General features: G+C 38.0%; 1 protein-coding gene across 10 annotated transcripts in view; it reads right to left on the bottom strand.

The window, feature by feature from the left end:
- Positions 1-529: 529 nt before the first annotated feature.
- The window catches only part of msrb3 (methionine sulfoxide reductase B3), a 73,813-nt gene continuing 57,730 nt past the window's right edge, over positions 530-16,612 (bottom strand). For all 10 annotated transcript variants that reach the window (XM_047575683.1, XM_047575691.1, XM_047575682.1 and 7 more), the window contains 4 exons: positions 15,561-15,638; positions 15,400-15,428; positions 5,057-5,154; positions 530-1,135 (listed from right to left, as the gene is read on the bottom strand). In XM_047575683.1, the coding sequence (XP_047431639.1) occupies positions 1,019-1,135; positions 5,057-5,154; positions 15,400-15,428; positions 15,561-15,638 (322 nt within the window). In that variant the 3' untranslated portion in view covers positions 530-1,018. The remainder of the gene's footprint in view (positions 1,136-5,056; positions 5,155-15,399; positions 15,429-15,560; positions 15,639-16,612) is intronic.

Below are 16,612 nucleotides of genomic sequence, written 5' to 3'. Positions count from 1 at the left end.
AAACTCAACTTTAAAAATAACTTTTTTTATAGCATAAATGTATCAGCCTCTATTATCTCTCGCTGACACAGGGAGCTGGTGGGATATGGAGTGGCATTGTAAAGAGTGTCCTCCACGGAGGACTGTGTTGCGCTGGCTGAAGTTGACGAGCTTTTTGGGGTCTTTTGGTCCTTCAATACTTTATCATAGACGACTTTATGGCAGAACTTTAAATAGTTTAATAAATGTCGTGTTGTCGTGTTGCTTTGGGGTGCAGACATAACGGCGCAACAAATTTTGCAAACAATCTCCTGCACCACGTCCGAAAATTTGAATCCACAATGTTGCCAAATGACCGAAGTTGTCATACCTTTCTTTTCAACTAAAGGCTCAGGCTGGCTTTCTGCCATGTTGTCAATCACAATTGAACCACACACATCACACACTTGCTCCAGCTACATGCGACAGAGGTGCGTTTGCGGTGCTTTTACAAGTTCCTTTAGACTTTGGGACATTTGTTGGGTTAGAAAGACACTTGCTGGCCACGAGGGAAATTTAAACAGGTTTATTTCAATAAAGTTCATTCTCATTTGGATGAATGAGAACCAGCAGAGAACAGAGACACAGATACAGACAACCAGGTGTCAAATGATAGTCAAACTACATCTGAAGAGGTCCTGATGAGGATATGGAGATCAAGTGTGTCTGCCACCAGCCATCAGGAAGCCACACTCAGCCACTCTGAAAGACATTCATCTAACCACTGTGTGTGTGTGTGTGTGTGTATGCATGTGTGTGAATAAAATCGTAAAATAGCACCAAGACTATGAAATACTGGTTTCCCCAGAGACATTTAGCTGTGTCACGCAGCTTTGACTATGACTTCAAAACTGCTTTGTTGGGGGTGAAAATATTGCCTTGTGATTGAAGATAATATGCGATCATCTGTGCAAAATTTGACTCTTCATACATAGTTGTCAGTAGGCTCTGGTTCCTGCATCTTTTTTTCAGAACTCTATCTTGTCACTCCACCCTCAGCTCAGGAGCAGGTGGCAGCGTTTTTGGGCTGGAAATTCAATGAAGCAGAGTTAATACAGTAACGTTTTCCTGTGGGCCTTGGACCATCTTCAAACAGATGTCCCAGATGAGCACCACACTGAAACACAGGGAAAGTTAAGTGTAAGTAAGGTTATGAGCAAATGAGAAACATTTACACATTTTCTACATGATCTGATGGTAGAGCGGGTGATTATGTACCATGACTATGTATCCACTCTGCAACTTGAATAATTTTAGTCAATTACATAGTTGCTTGAAATACTAGCAGCAATTAGTGAAAAATATGAACAAAAGTTGGGTATGTCAGTGTTTTACTAGTTTACCATACTACCATCTTACACAATAATTTCTAGCCAAAACATGCTGATCTGAGAGATAACAACTGTCAATATGTGTAAACATTTTACTGGATCCACATATGGCACACATGGCTCACAATTATCAGTTTCTACAGGCTTCACCAAGTTATAAGCACATTTCCTTAATAATTCAATTCAGTTCAGTTCAATTTTATTTATATAGCGCCAATAACAATACAAATTGTCTCAAGACACTTTACAGAAACCGGCCTGCAGCCACCAGAGTAACTGAATTTCTCCACTATAAAAGTAACTAGTAAAGTAATTATTGTGTTACTCTTCATATTTTAAGTTTGAAGTTTGAATTTTTTCTTAGCAGGTTTCATGCAAATGAAGTTACAGTTTTTTGATGACCTGAAGAATGGACCCATCAAACCCCCACTCTTTTAAAAGGCTGCTGATATTAGAATAAATCACTGTGTCCTGCACAGAGCCCGCTTTTCTCGGACACAGACCGCTGCCATGGTCATTAAAGTGAGGGAGATCGCTATACAATCTGGATATAAATACAGTCGCTGGTCACCTATGCGCTTCCATTAATGATCATATAACAACACATTTGATTTGTTTGATTAAAAAAAAGGGACAAAAATCTCTCCCCTTTAGAGATCAGTCTTTATGAGAGCAGAAGTAACAAGTTACATTTACTCCATTACATTTACTTGAGTAAGTTTTTGAAAAAAAAAGTACTTTTAGGAGTAGTTTTAAATCACTATACTTTTTATTCTTACTTGAGTAGATTTGTGAAGAAGAAACTGTACTCTTACTCCGCTACATTAGGCTTCAATGAGCTTGTTACTTTTCTTTTTACTTCTTCGGTATTTTACCCGGCATTATTTTTATGCCCAGTACTTGAGTAGTTTTTTCACCCAGTACTTTTTTACTCTACTCAAGTAATTATTTGGATGACTACTTTTACTTGAGTCATATTATTCTGAAGTAACAGTACTTTTACTTGAGTACAATTCTTGCTTACTCTACCCACTTCTGTAGTGGGAGTAGATCAAAACTTTATTTTGAACTGAAGCTTCTACAATGATACAATCTGTCAGGCCGTCGAGTCAGAATGTAACAGGCAGATATATCAGTCTCAGAGAGAAAAACCGGGTCAACCCGGTCCAACCAGTGATGGTTCGCAACTTTTCCTCCACATCCAGCATCGCTGCCGCTTACCTCTGCTAGTTGGTTGTGGGTGTGATTTGTGCATAAACTGAACATTGTCTGTGATTTGCTTATCGTGAAAGCCTAGTCCACCTTAGCCAATCATCATCACCTGTGCGATTGTTTCGCCCCTCCCTCCTCTCCTCGCCAAAACAGCTTCACAGCCCCGTGGCTGAGAACCAACGTGCCCCATTTAATTTTCAGTAACGGAAATGGCGTTACAAAGATGGAAATATTAATTAGTTAGATTACCCCGTTACTGAAAAAAGTAGCAGTTAGTAACGGCGTTTACTTTAACGCCGTTATTCCCATCACTGCTCACCGTATAAGGAGTTGTTTTCCGTTTTGCTTTAGCTTGCTCACAGACTAGGATACATCACACCCTAATATTTCATATGCTGGAAACCAGATAAAGCTAATTGGCTACACACAGAAACTCACTGACACATGAGAGGCAGTGCTCCTCCCTTCTGGATGGGCAGAGAGGTAAAATAAGGTCACTGTACGTGCTTGAAGGGGGGCTTTTGGTTTTTTCTACCCCTAAGGTGGATTGACTGAAGTCTCAGCGCTGAAATCAATACTTATTCTCTGTGTATCAAATAAATATCCTAAACATGAGAAATTGTTGCGTGATTTGTGCGTAGGTGGACTATCCTTTCCAAAAGGTATAAAGATCCTAGGCTGAAGGAGAGGAAAATATCCTCCTTCGATACAACTAAGCTCCATCATATCTGGGTCATCATCATATCTCTATTATTAGGGATATGGCCCATACAGTTACGTATAGCTGAAGGGGCCATATCTCTATTATTAGGGATATGGCCCATACAGCTACGTATAGCTGAAGGGGCCAGCACTGAGGCACTATTGTTATACTGTGTGTTTCTTCTTCTTCTTCTTCTTCTCCTAAGGAGGTAATGCAACATGTTGGCTCGTATATTGCAATAGTTCGCGTTTATTCTGGGCTAAATGTGGGTTAACTGTGCTACATGTTGATAAGTGTGCCTAATGTGGTTTAGCTAGGCAAATTGTGTTAAATGTAGTCTAACTGTGCTAAATATGGGTTAACTGTACTAACCATAAACTAACTGTGCTAAATGTAGGCTAAGTGTGCTAATTCCCATATTGACAGAGACAGTAGCCCATTCTAGCCCCGAGGCACTATTGTTATACTGTGTGTTTCTTCTTCTTATTATTATTATCATTATTATTATAGGGACGCAATGCAACGTGTTGGCTCCTACAGTATATTGCAATTGTTCGCGTTTATTCTGGGAGGCAATGCAACGCGCTGGCTCCTATATTGCAGTTGTTACCTGCTACAGTTTGGTCATGGTCGCAGTTTACATTTTAGTGAAATTTTGGAAAAAACGGGGAAAAAACTTGTTTAACATTAAAATGCGGGTTAACTGTGCTAAATGTAGGCTAATTGTACTAAGTGTGGGTTAACTGTTCTAACTGAGCTACATGTTGGTTAAGTGTGCTAAATGTGGGTTAGCTGTACTAAATGTAGACTAACTGTGCTAACTGTAGGCTAACTGTGCTAAATGTGCGTCAAGTGTGCTACATGTCGGTTAACTGTGCTAAATGTGGGTTAACTGTGCTAACTGTGCTAAATATAGGCTAACCGTACTAAATGTAGGCTAACTGGGCTAAATGTGGGTTAACTGTGCTAACTGTGCTAAATGTAGGCCAACTGTGCTAACTGTAGGCTAATTGTGCTAAATGTGATTTAGGTGTGCTAACAGTGCTAAATGTGTGTTAATTGTGCTAAATGTGGGTTACCTGCCCAAACTGTGCTAAATGTAGGCTAAGTGTGCTAATTCCCATGTTGACAGAGACAGCCCCTGCAACATAAGCACACTTAGCCTACATTTAGCACAGTTAGCACAGTTGACCCACATTTAGCAACGGTAGCTTAGCTCACGGTTAGCAGAGTTATCTTACGGTTAGCACAGTTAGCCTACATTTAGCACAGTTAGCTTACTTTTTTTAAAATATATTTTTTTTGGAATTTTAGCCTTTATTTGAAAGGGCAGTGGAGACGGACAGGAAATGGGGAGGCAGAGAAGGGGGAGTGACATGCAGGAGATGGCACATGATGCGTGGCTTGAACTGGGGCCACCTGCAGTGAGGACTGTAGCCTCAACACGTGGGGCGGGTGCTCTACTCACTGAGTAGCCCCATAATTAGCTTACATTTAGCACAGTTAACCCATATTTAGCACAGTTAACCCACGTGTTGCACAGTCAGCACACTTAACCCACATTTAGCATAGTTAGCACAGTTAACACATGAGATGGTACCCTGTGGCCCTTTCAAAATTTCCCTTACGTGAATTTTCTAGTTTTATTGTCATTGGATCATCATTATTGGTAATCCAAATTTAACAATAACAAGGTATCTGTAATGTATTTGGTATATAGGATAGCTGCATCAATTTTACACTCGCACAGACAGTGATTTTGTCAAAGTATAATGTAATGTCTATGCTGTACCTGGCTGCAGGAAGTCTCCACCCTGTGCATCCCATTGGAGAAATCATTGGACAAATGGACAGAGTCTTCCTTTATCAGGTCAAAGAAGGCTGGCCAACCTTAAAATATGAAAGTATTATGTAAGGAATGTGTTAGCAAACAAATAACAGGACAGGCAGATAAAAACAATTTCATGTTTTAAACCTATCATGTCTGTTGTGTGGAAACTACACACAGAAAGACAGACGGATTGTAACCCAGCACCTTCATGCTGTGAGGCATCAGTGCTAACCCATGCTAAATATTGCACAAGACTAAATCTTACTTAATACTATTATTATAAACTATTATCATGGGTTTAGGTTATATTTTGGCCTTGCATTGCCTCTTCAAGTTTTATTTTCATATCTGGTGCCTCTTTATGTTTCAGTTAGCTGACTTTCTGGCATGTGTTTTATCCATCTGTGTGATTGCTTTTTCTTTTATTTCATTTTTTGGCTTGTTAAGTATGCAATGAGCAAAACGTAACTAACACATACAACACAACCACTTAAGGAGATTTCACACAAGTAAAATGTGACAGCAGATGATGATCATTATTTCAGTATTTACACTCACTTGCCACCTTATTAGGTATGACTGTTCAATTACTTGTTGACACAAATAGCTAATCAGCCAATCACATGGCTGCAATTCAATGCATTTAGACATGTAGGGGTGATCAAGACAACTTGCTGAAATTCAGAGCGAGCATCAGAATGGGGAAGAAAAGGGATTTAAGTGACTTTGAACGTAATATGGTTGTTGGTGCCAGGCGGGCTGGTTTGAGTATTTCAGAAAATGCTGATCTACTGGGATTTTCACAGACAACCTTCTCTAGAGTCTACAGGGAATGGTCTGAAAAAGAGAAAATACCCAATGTGTGACAGTCCTGTGAATGAAAATGCCTTGTTGATGTGAGAGGTCAGAGGGGAATTCAAATCCCACAGCCTACCTGAGTATTGTTGCTGACCTTATCCATCCCTTTATGACCACAGTGTACCCATCTTCTGATGACTGCTTCCAGCAGGATAATGCAACATGACACAAAGTTCATATCATCTAATCACTATCACTGGTTTCTTGAACATGACAATGAGTTCACTGTACTCCAGTGGCCTCCTAGTCACCAGATCTCAATCCAATAGAGCACCTTCGGGATGTGGTGGAATGGGAGATTCACACAATAGATGTGCACCAACAAATCTGCAGCAACTGCATGATACTATCATGTCAATATGGACCAAATTATCTAAGGAATGTTCCAACACCTTGTTAAAAGTATGCCACAAAGAATTAAGGCAGTTGTGAAGGCAAAAGGGGGTCCAACCTTATACTAGCAAGGTGTACCTAATAAAGTGGCCTGTGAGTGTATACTTTTTGTAACATCTTTATTTTTCTAATACAAAATATGTGCCACGGCTCCTGACAACAGTAGGGTTGTACTTACACTAGTCATAGAATCTGGACTTTAGGGGGCAAGTCTTGGTTGGATCCGTTGTAAAAGTAAATCCAAAGGAAAAAGAACTGTTTTGTATTGTATTGTCTTGAGCTCATGACCTTTTTTGCTTTGTTCTGACCATTACTCATACTAGGATCTTTCTGTCAGAATTTTCTACAGGACACAGTTCGAATTGAGTACTTTTTCTTTTCAAGTATTTATCCATCGCTGTCACTGCTGTCTCAATCCAAGCATTATGATGGCAGCAGGTAGATAGACATGTTAATTAGCAGTAGGATGCACACACATGTGCATGTATGCGTGCATTACTCTCTCACACACAGTCTAACTATGCTAACTGTATGCTAACTGTGCTAAAAGTGGGTTAAAAGTGCTAATTGTACTAAATGTGGGTTAAGTGTGCTAACCGTGCTACATTTGGGTTAACTGTGCTAAATGTGGGTAAACTGTGCTAACTATGATAAATGTAGACTAAGTGTGCTAAATGTAGGCTAACTGTGCTAAATGTGGGTTAAGTGTGCAAAATGTGGGTTAACTGTGCTAAATGTGGGTTAACTGTACTAAATGTAGGCTAACTGCTCTAAATATAGGCTAACTGTGCTAACCGTAAGATAACTGTGCTGACTGTAAGATAACTGTGCTAAATGTGGGTTAACTGTACTAAATGTAGGCTAACTGTGTTAAATGTAGGCTAACTGTGACAACCATAAGCTGACTGTGCTAACTATAAGCTAACTGTGCTGTCAGCGCCAGCCCAGTCAGGATCAGCACCAGCCAACTCAGGGATTTGGCCACACCTGGTAAGACCAGCAGCACCACTCCAGTAAAGATTTCTAGGTTTCTACTTCCAGCTTAACATTCTTCACTACTAACATGAGGCGAGGCTAACAGCTCGCCATACGGCTATGGACCTGGCCGGTACCGGCATGGTTATCGGCAAACAGCTTTATTGCACCAATAAAAACTGACGACATGGGTCCGAAGAAGTGTCCGACGGTAGAGGAAGTTGATGATATTAAAAAATCACTAGACTTCATCTCGGATGAAGCGTTTCGGCTGCAGAAAAAGAGTATCCTGAACCTGGTCGAGGAAGTGGAGGCTTTGAGGCTGCAGAACGCCGAAAAAGATAAGCGTATCACTTATCTGGAAGGCAGAGTCGCGGACCTGGAGCAGTATACGCGGGTCAGTAATGTGGTCATCACTGGTCTCCAGATTAAGCCCCGGTCATACGCCCGAGCGGTCGCCACGAACTAAAGCCCGGTGAGCTGGATGCTGCTGACTCCGCAGAGCAACAAGGGGTAGTTGACTACCTACAGTCCAAGGGTATTGAGTTGGACTATAACTACATCGAAGCATGCCACCCTCTGCCCAAGAAGAACACCAGCGACAGACCAGTCGTAATAATGCGATTCACAAATAGGAAACACAAGAGCGCACTTCTGAAACAAGGAAGGAAGCTAAAGGGAACAGATTGGTTCATAAACGACCACCTAGCCAAACACAATACTGATATAGCCAAAGAAGGACTGCAACTCAGGAAACAGAAGAAAATACAGAACACCTGGACTTCAAATTGCAAAATCTTTATAAAATTAAATGGGACCCCCGAGAAAGCCAAGGTGATTTGCATCAGGATCGCGAAACTGGATACATTTCGATGACTGATATGAGCTGCGCTACAGAGGGGCGTCATGATCCAGACGGAGGCGGGGGAACTGCGCTGGATTCTGAGGTGACAAACAGAACACAACCATGACAAACAATGACAGAACTCACTCTATATCCAGTCACATAACACAAAGGATAGGTGAATATCAACATCGGGAGCTAGAAGAATTCGAACACACAGAGCACATGATGGACTGGGAACAGGATATAGATTCGGACAATAATTTTTTTACCACCATAGAAAATATTTGCTATTATTATACAGATGAGCAATACAACCAGAACATTAAGTCTGAGTGCAAATTATCATGTATTCATTTCAATAATAGAAGCTTATACATAAATTTCAACAACATAAAGAATTATTTACATACATTTGATAAACCATTCCGTATAATAGCAATATCTGAAACATGGATTGTTAGTGACAAAAGTAAAGACTTTGAACTAGAGGGGTATGAATTCAGGTATAAAGCAGACAAATTAAGGGTGGTGGAAGAGTTGCTATGTTCATTGATAAATCTTTAGACTTCAGGGTATTGGATGAAATGACAACCGTGATTGATAATTTATTTGAATGCTTAACAATTGAAATTTGCATGGGGAAAAATAAAAATGTTATTGTTAGCTGTATTTATAGAGCACCAGGGTCAAGTATAAATGGATTGCTAATCAATGACGTAAGTGACCACTTGCCAGTGTTTACAGTTTATAATATCAGCCACAGTATAAGGTCAAAAAAGCAAACCGTATATAGACGAGTGAAAACAGAAGAATCCATCAACACTCTAAAAAAAGAATTAGTGGAGTATAATTGGGGAATGATTTACAGAGAAAATGATGTAGACCGTGCATATAATGACTTTTTGAGAATATTCTCCTCATTGTATGATAAGCATTGTCCAATCAAAAAATACAACCGAAAAATGTAACAAAAATTGTCCTTGAATTACAAAAGGTCTACAAAATACCTATAAAAAGAAAAATACACTTTACGGAGATTTCATAAGAAAGAGAACTAAAGAGGCAGAATATAGATATAAAGAATATAAAAAGTAGGTTAACTGATATTATAAGAGCAAGTAAGAAGGATTACTTTAAGAGGATATTAGATGATAATAAAAATAACATTAAAGGAATATGGAAAATATATTAAATAATATAATAAGAAGGGGATGTAAACAAAATAGTCTGCCTAAGTATTTCATGGATAAGGATATTGAAAACTACAACATGAAAGAGGTGGCAAACAGCCTCAGTGAGTTCTTTCTAAGTGTGGGACCTGCCCTTGCAAAAAAAATCCCTGACTCAGGTACATATGATGAATCTTTGGTAGAGAGGAATCATAGATGATAAAATCAACTGGAAATCACACATCAAACATCTACAAAGTAAAGTATCAAGAACCATTGCAATAATAAATAAAGCTAAAAAGGTTTTGGATCCGAAATCACTCCACACTCTTTACTGTTCCCTGGTCTCACCATATTTTCAATTATTTTGGGGCAACAACTTAAAACATCTCTACGGCCACTAACCATCATGCAAAAAAGGGCAATACGAATAATTCACAATGCTGGCTATCAGTAACACACAAACTCATTATTCCTAAAGTCCAAATTACTACAATTTACAGATATCGTGGGCTATCAAACAGCTCAAATGGTGTTTAAAGCAAAAAATAATCTGTTACCAACAAATATACAGAAATCATTTTGTATTCATGAGGGGACATATCATTTAATGGGTAAAAGTAATTTTAACTTAACATTAATTTGCACAGACAGGAAACGTTTTTGTGTTTCAGTCAGCGGGGTGAGACTATGGAACAAGTTCACTATGGAGTTGACGCAATGTCCAAATATGAAACAGTTTAAAATAAAGTACAAACACACTATTTTTCAGAGATACAGCGATGAGGAAGATGTGTGATGAGATACGGTGTTTATTTATTTTTATCTTTTTATACTGCACTGTAAAAAAAAAAAAAAATCGTAAAAAAACGGTAAATTTCTGCCAGCACGGGCGCCATGATAATAACGCAAAATAACGTAAAATTACTTTCTCGTAAAAATACAGATATTTTCCATAATTAAAATACAGTTTGTACTTGCAATTTTAACTAGATTTTGCCGTATTTTCAAGTTGTTTTAATGTTTAAGTAGAAACATTTCACATTTTAAAACAATTAAATCACATAGAAATATGGTAAATAAATGTTGTATTACGAACAATAATGCTTAAATTAGATTAGATTGCAAGAATTTACTGTTAATTTTAGAAAACATCAAATGGATATTTAATTGTTTTACGTTGTTTTTAACGTTTAATTACAAACATTTTACATTTTAAAATAATGAAATTACCCATAAAGACGTTAAATTAACATTGTAATATGAATAATAATGCTTAAAGTTACAGAAATGTGCTATATTAAATTAGATGTAATATAACAGTATACAACAATAATTTGATCTTTTCAAAACATGAGAACATGAGAAAAAATGAGATCAAGCTGAACAAGAACAGCTACAATTTCCCATTCTCTGTATTTTTATTCAACCTGTAGCAGGTAGTCATTATTACAGCAATATTCAAAAATCTATTCAATTAAAATGACTGGTTCTGAAACAAATACAAAACAAAATTCAACTGAACTGGTAATGAAAGAAAAAAGTTTAAAAAAAAGAAAAAGAAAAAAAGATAGTTGAGTTACCAATTTACATACAAGTCACCATACATCCACAACACTGATTAGAAACTTGCTGAAACGTCACTGGAAATAAATCCATACTCTATACCAGGGGTCGGCAACGCTCAACACTCAAAGAGCCATTAGGAAAGAAAACACTGTGAGCCACAAAAACCCTTTGACATATAAAAGAAGATAGCACTGCATATATCGTTTTCACCTCTATGCTAGGCCCATAGTGTATTGCATTTATGAAATGAAATAACGGCTACAGAGACAACGAAATTGCATTATGCATACATAAGGGGGTTTAACTATGGTTGGCTTACCTGGGGTCGAAAAGTTCAATAAATAGCGGGCTGGACCTGCAGGCGGGTGTCGTACGTTGGCAGTTGTGGCGTATATTTTGTGCAACAAAAAATTAAATACATTTTATGTTTTATGTTAAAAGATCACCATCAATTCAAATTTAGAATTATATTTAAAAAACTAATGCACTAAAATAAAAATACATTTGAATTAAATACTCGAAAGCAACTAGTAAATGAGCTGCAATGCACTGTGGGAGTCCAGTGTTTTTTTGGTTGATGTTACAACCATGAGTGTGGTGTGGCATTCAGCGTCATTCAGTTGTTGTGTAACTCTCGCACGTTCACTGATGAGTGACTAGTTGCCGCTATTCTGAGGCAGTTAGTTAGCGTGAAAAAGTGAACGCCTTTGATCAGCATCCTTGCTCCGCACTGCTCGCTGCAGAGAGCTGCAACAGAGGAACGAAAGAGCTGCATGCGGCTCCGGAGCCGCGGGTTGCCGACCCCTGCTCTATACAGTTGACGAGGTGTGTTGTCCATACTTGAACTACTTGTTGATCGTAGTGAAGTTGCTGTTTCTGAGCTGTATCCACCTGAAGAGAAGACAGAAAACATTAGCGGTTATTAAATAATAACAGCTAATAACAGTTTAAGAGGCAGGACCAGGATAAAGGTGCAAGAATATACAGCCTTTTCCAACACCACAGCAGTCACACGAGTCCCACTATAGATGACACTGTTGCTTTGGGACAGACAAGTTTGCAAGATCTCAACATAACACACTACAAAGAGTAGCAAAGAAAACACACGCCAGACTGACTATAGATGGGAACTAAATGAACAACATATTCTTGTGGGGAACTATTGCTACTGCTGGATACAAAAGTCATTTTTTTCTGTACATTGTGATAAAGTATCCTGTGTTCATCCCATAATCCCATCCCATCCCATCATTAGTTATGTGTCATTTGCTACCGAATCAGAATCTAGAGAAGATAGACCCAACTGATGATACTGATTTATAAGCACACTGTCAATTCACTGCTGCTGATTGTACTATATTACACTAAGTTACAGGTAGATTATGTTATTTTTCAGCCCATCTAACCCAAAAGAGTAATTGTGTGCAACAGATGCATGTACTCACCAGAGAGGGGCATCTGGTCAGACTGTGTTACTGGACTTGTACTGGTACTGGCTCTGCTCAACTGTTGGTTGCTCTGGCTGCTTGGAGGACTGTCCAAGACATGTTGTTGGCCTTATTAAAGCACAGATAGTAGTAATATTTAAACACAGACATCACATAGCTCAATCTGGGTATATTAATACCTAACATAATTATATCCCCAGTAGCCATTGATATATTTTAAACTGTTCCTTTCTCAATATAATGCAGTACACCACCACTAAGACCCACTCTGAAATCAGTGAAGAACAAGGTGTAGTGTATAGTCATCACCTTTTTCAAAGCATCAATGAAAATGTAGAGAAGATTCTTTGAAGTATAATTCATAGTAGAACTGCTGTATTGGACTGCATTGATTAGTACAGGTGGACTTAATAAGTAGATTTTTTGTTCTCTCTTCTTTGGAAGAAAATCCACTTAAAATGGCTTATTAGACCTGCAAGTGGAGGAGTAGGAACAGTCTGCGTGGAAAGAAGACTTTGACATTTTGACACGTTCCATAAAATCTACCTTCCTATCCTAGCCAGAAATCATGCCGTTTCAAGACACGCAGTAAAAGTTATGGCCAAAAAATTTGTGAAAATGTAGAAGAGGGTTAATAATTGATTATTGTTCATTGTTTGCAGCTCTAAACAAATGTTGTTCCTCTTTCTCTCCGCCTGTGTCAGTCAGTTTACAAAAGTAAACGTAATGACTCAATGTTAAGTGCTAAGCTAACGTTAGCGTAAATAAAATAAAAAGTGGTTGGTCTGGCTGACTACTAACACTCATAGATATATATCTATGACTAACACTGGCAGACACCGCCGGCCATACTTTTGTCATCATAGTTAGCTAACATTTCAATGGACGACATGCTAGCGGATTCGTTTTGTCGACTGAGTAAAGTCAGAGGCATGTGGTAAATAAAGCTAATACTACTAAGCTTCAGTTTGATACTTGCCTTCTGCCTTCGTCCTTCCTCCAGCCTCGACATTAGCTGCTGTTTGCTCCAAGTTTCTGTGACCAAACGGGAACAGCCGTTGCAGCAGTAAAATGTCTCCTGATTACACGTATTTTGTTCAAGACTAACAAAAAATAAATAAATAAAAAATAATAATTCAAGACGTTGTGATTTACATTGAGTTGTATATATATACACACACAATAGCCTACAGTGTTAAATAGTTATTTTACTATTAATTTCTCAGTAATTTTAAATGATTTTTTAAGTTTTAAGTTTTGTTGAATTTTACAGTTTATTCCATTAAATAAAAGACAAATATTTGTAAAATTACGATATATTTATGAACATATGTTAACAATAAATATCTGTATTTGTAATGTTTTTTTTGTAAAACAACATAAATATCATGTTTTCACATGTATTTTCACAGTTACAGTGATTTCAAATCGCAGTCTTTTTCGTTGATTGTCCAGATTGTTTCTGTATTTTTAAAATACAAAAATAATCTGTAAAATAAACAGTAAAATTTTGTTATATTACTTTTTTTTACAGTGTGGTTCGTATCTTGTGTTGTTGTTTTTTTTCTTTGTTTGTTTGTTTTGTTTTCTTTTTTTGTATATGTGTTGTGTGTTTGTGTATGTACAGTATGGATATGTGTGCCTATGTATGTATACATGTATGTAGGTACTGGTATGCATGTATGTATTTATATGTGTGTGTGTGTGTGTGTGTGTGTGTGTGTGTGTGTGTGTGTGTGTGTGTGTATAATTACTGTGTATAGGTAATCATGTTTTCATAACATAAGACAGGTTTAGATAATGATTTAAGTTATAGTTATTTTTATTTTTATTTAGTTATATTAGTCATATTTAAGGAGAGGGGGTGAGAGTTTATAAGTTTTACTTGTTCTCACTCCTTTTCGAATATGTACTCTATATCTCATGTTTTGACGATTGTCTTATTCTTTATTTATTAAGTTGTTTCATATTCGAAATAAACACTTCAATCAATCAATCAATCAATCAATCAATCAATCAATCAATCAATCAATCAATCAGTGTAGGCTGAGTGTGCTAATTCCCATGTTGACAGAAATGGTATCCCCCCGGTAGCCCCCCAAGGCCCTTTCAAGTTTTCTGGTTATCTAATTGTTCTGCCCGTCACTACACTTCGCTGGCATAGACAAACCAAGACTAATTATTTGCAGTGAATAAATAATAATTTTTTGAATATCTCAACTTCTTCAACCACTTATCCTCACTAGAGTCACAGGAGGTGCTGGAGCCTATCCCAGGTGTCATCGAGTGAGAGGCCGCCAGTTTATCGCAGTCAATCTAACACAAAGACAAACAACCACTCACACCTGTGGGCAATTTAGAATCACCAATTAACCTAACAAGCATGTCTTTGGAGGGTGGAAGGAAACCGGGGAACCCAGAGAAAATCCACACAGAGAACTTGTAAACTCCACCCAGAGTTTACATGGACTCAGTTGGACTCAAACCCAGACATTCTCGCTGGGAGAGGGTGGAAGGAAACCGGGGAACCCAGAGAAAATCCACACAGAGAACTTGTAAACACCACCCAGAGTTTACATGGACTCAGTTGGACTCGAACCCAGACATTCTCGCTGGGAGGCATCCCAGGGTGGCAAAGTGAATGTGCCACCCATTTTAATTATCCAATTAAGTGAAATTGGATAATTTCCTGCTGCACAACAGATAATCTATCAAGGCACACTAGTGGTTGGGAATCACTGCTGTATGTCAGATACAAATATAAGAAAATCTAACCGTGCTACATGTGGGTTAACTGTGCTAAATGTGGGTAAACTGTGCTAACTATGATAAATGTAGACTAAGTGTGCTAAAAAAGAATTACTGTATACATATAATAAAATCAACAGTTTAAGTTAAACAATGCGTATATCTCAGCATTTGTGTGTATTACAAGAAAATATTTCAGGCTTCAAAAACGTAATTTTTCTCCAGCAAAACAGACCCAACTTGCAAAGGTGGAGTGGCAGACAAAGGAATGACAGGAAACAGAGTTTTTAAACTTACCTGATCCAGAGTCAAATTTTGTGTTAGAGCTATAAAAAGAAATAAAAGTACCAATTAAAAATACAAATATGTACAGCACAAAAAAGTCACTTGCCTTTATTCTTGATTTTCTAGACTGGTGAAATATGGCAACATTTATGTTAGCTTACTCTATATCTTACCTGAACAGCAGGGCACCACAGACAACACAAGTATATGTCCCCTCTTCTTTTAGATGTGTGAATTTTCCACTGAAAGCACTGTGGGAAGATTGTATTTTTAGGAAGCAGTAGCTCAACTTGATAAACAAATGACTGATGCTGTGTTTTCAACTGACCCAGCAAACATGCTTTTTACATTTGATTAGAGGTTGTGTATAGCCAGTAAACAAGAATTCTCATGTGGTGGACATGTGGTGGACAATGGTCCAAGGAGAAACAGGCCATAAAATACATAAAATAGATGATCTGATCTTTTGTCTTCATTGACAGTGTGACCCACTTATAGTAGATACTGCAGAAGAATCAAAACATATTAAACATTTAAGTCTAATAACTGCCCTCGTCAAAAGGGGGCACCATCTACAGAGCACGCTGTACACTGTAAAAATTAATCAATTAATATTGGATTAATATTAATTATTGGTAATCTCATCATATCTTACACTTTCATTACAGGGATCATCTATTTCCAGCTCACAGGAACCTTTCTGACAACGACTTCAGTGAAATATGTGGTTTATTTACAAAATGGTGAATAGTGAATAATAAACAATATAATGAGTAATATAGGTCAATGTCACGTTTATTTTTTATTTATAGAGCACCTTATACACAACCAAGGTTGACCGAAGTGCTTTACATGTCACACCGTGGTGAGGGTGTCTTGTCTTGGGGTTGTTTTGTCATGTCATTTCCTGTTTTATTTTGAAAAGTAACTCTCCTCTTGTTTCAGGTCACTTGCCCTTCCTCATGTGTCACCAGTCTGATTGTCTTCCCTGATTCCTGATTGTGTCCACCTGTCCCCTATTTCCCTCCATGTGTTTAAGTAGTCTGTGTTCCCCTTGTCTCGTGCCAGAGTGTCGTCTTCGTCAACCTTCTCGTGCTTCGCTTCATGTTTTCTTCCCAAGCATTTTTCACGTAAGCCTGTGAATCCTCTCGGAGAGATTACTTTGATTTGTTTAGTTTTTTCTTAGCTTTTTTCCTCAGTTCTGAGGTTCCTCCTTTCGGAGTGT

Source organism: Mugil cephalus, chromosome 22 (assembly GCF_022458985.1).
Source record: "Mugil cephalus isolate CIBA_MC_2020 chromosome 22, CIBA_Mcephalus_1.1, whole genome shotgun sequence".
Classification (NCBI taxonomy): Eukaryota; Metazoa; Chordata; class Actinopteri; order Mugiliformes; family Mugilidae; genus Mugil; species Mugil cephalus.
Note: the sequence above shows the minus strand (reverse complement) of the source record. Positions and strands in the feature narration are given on the sequence as shown.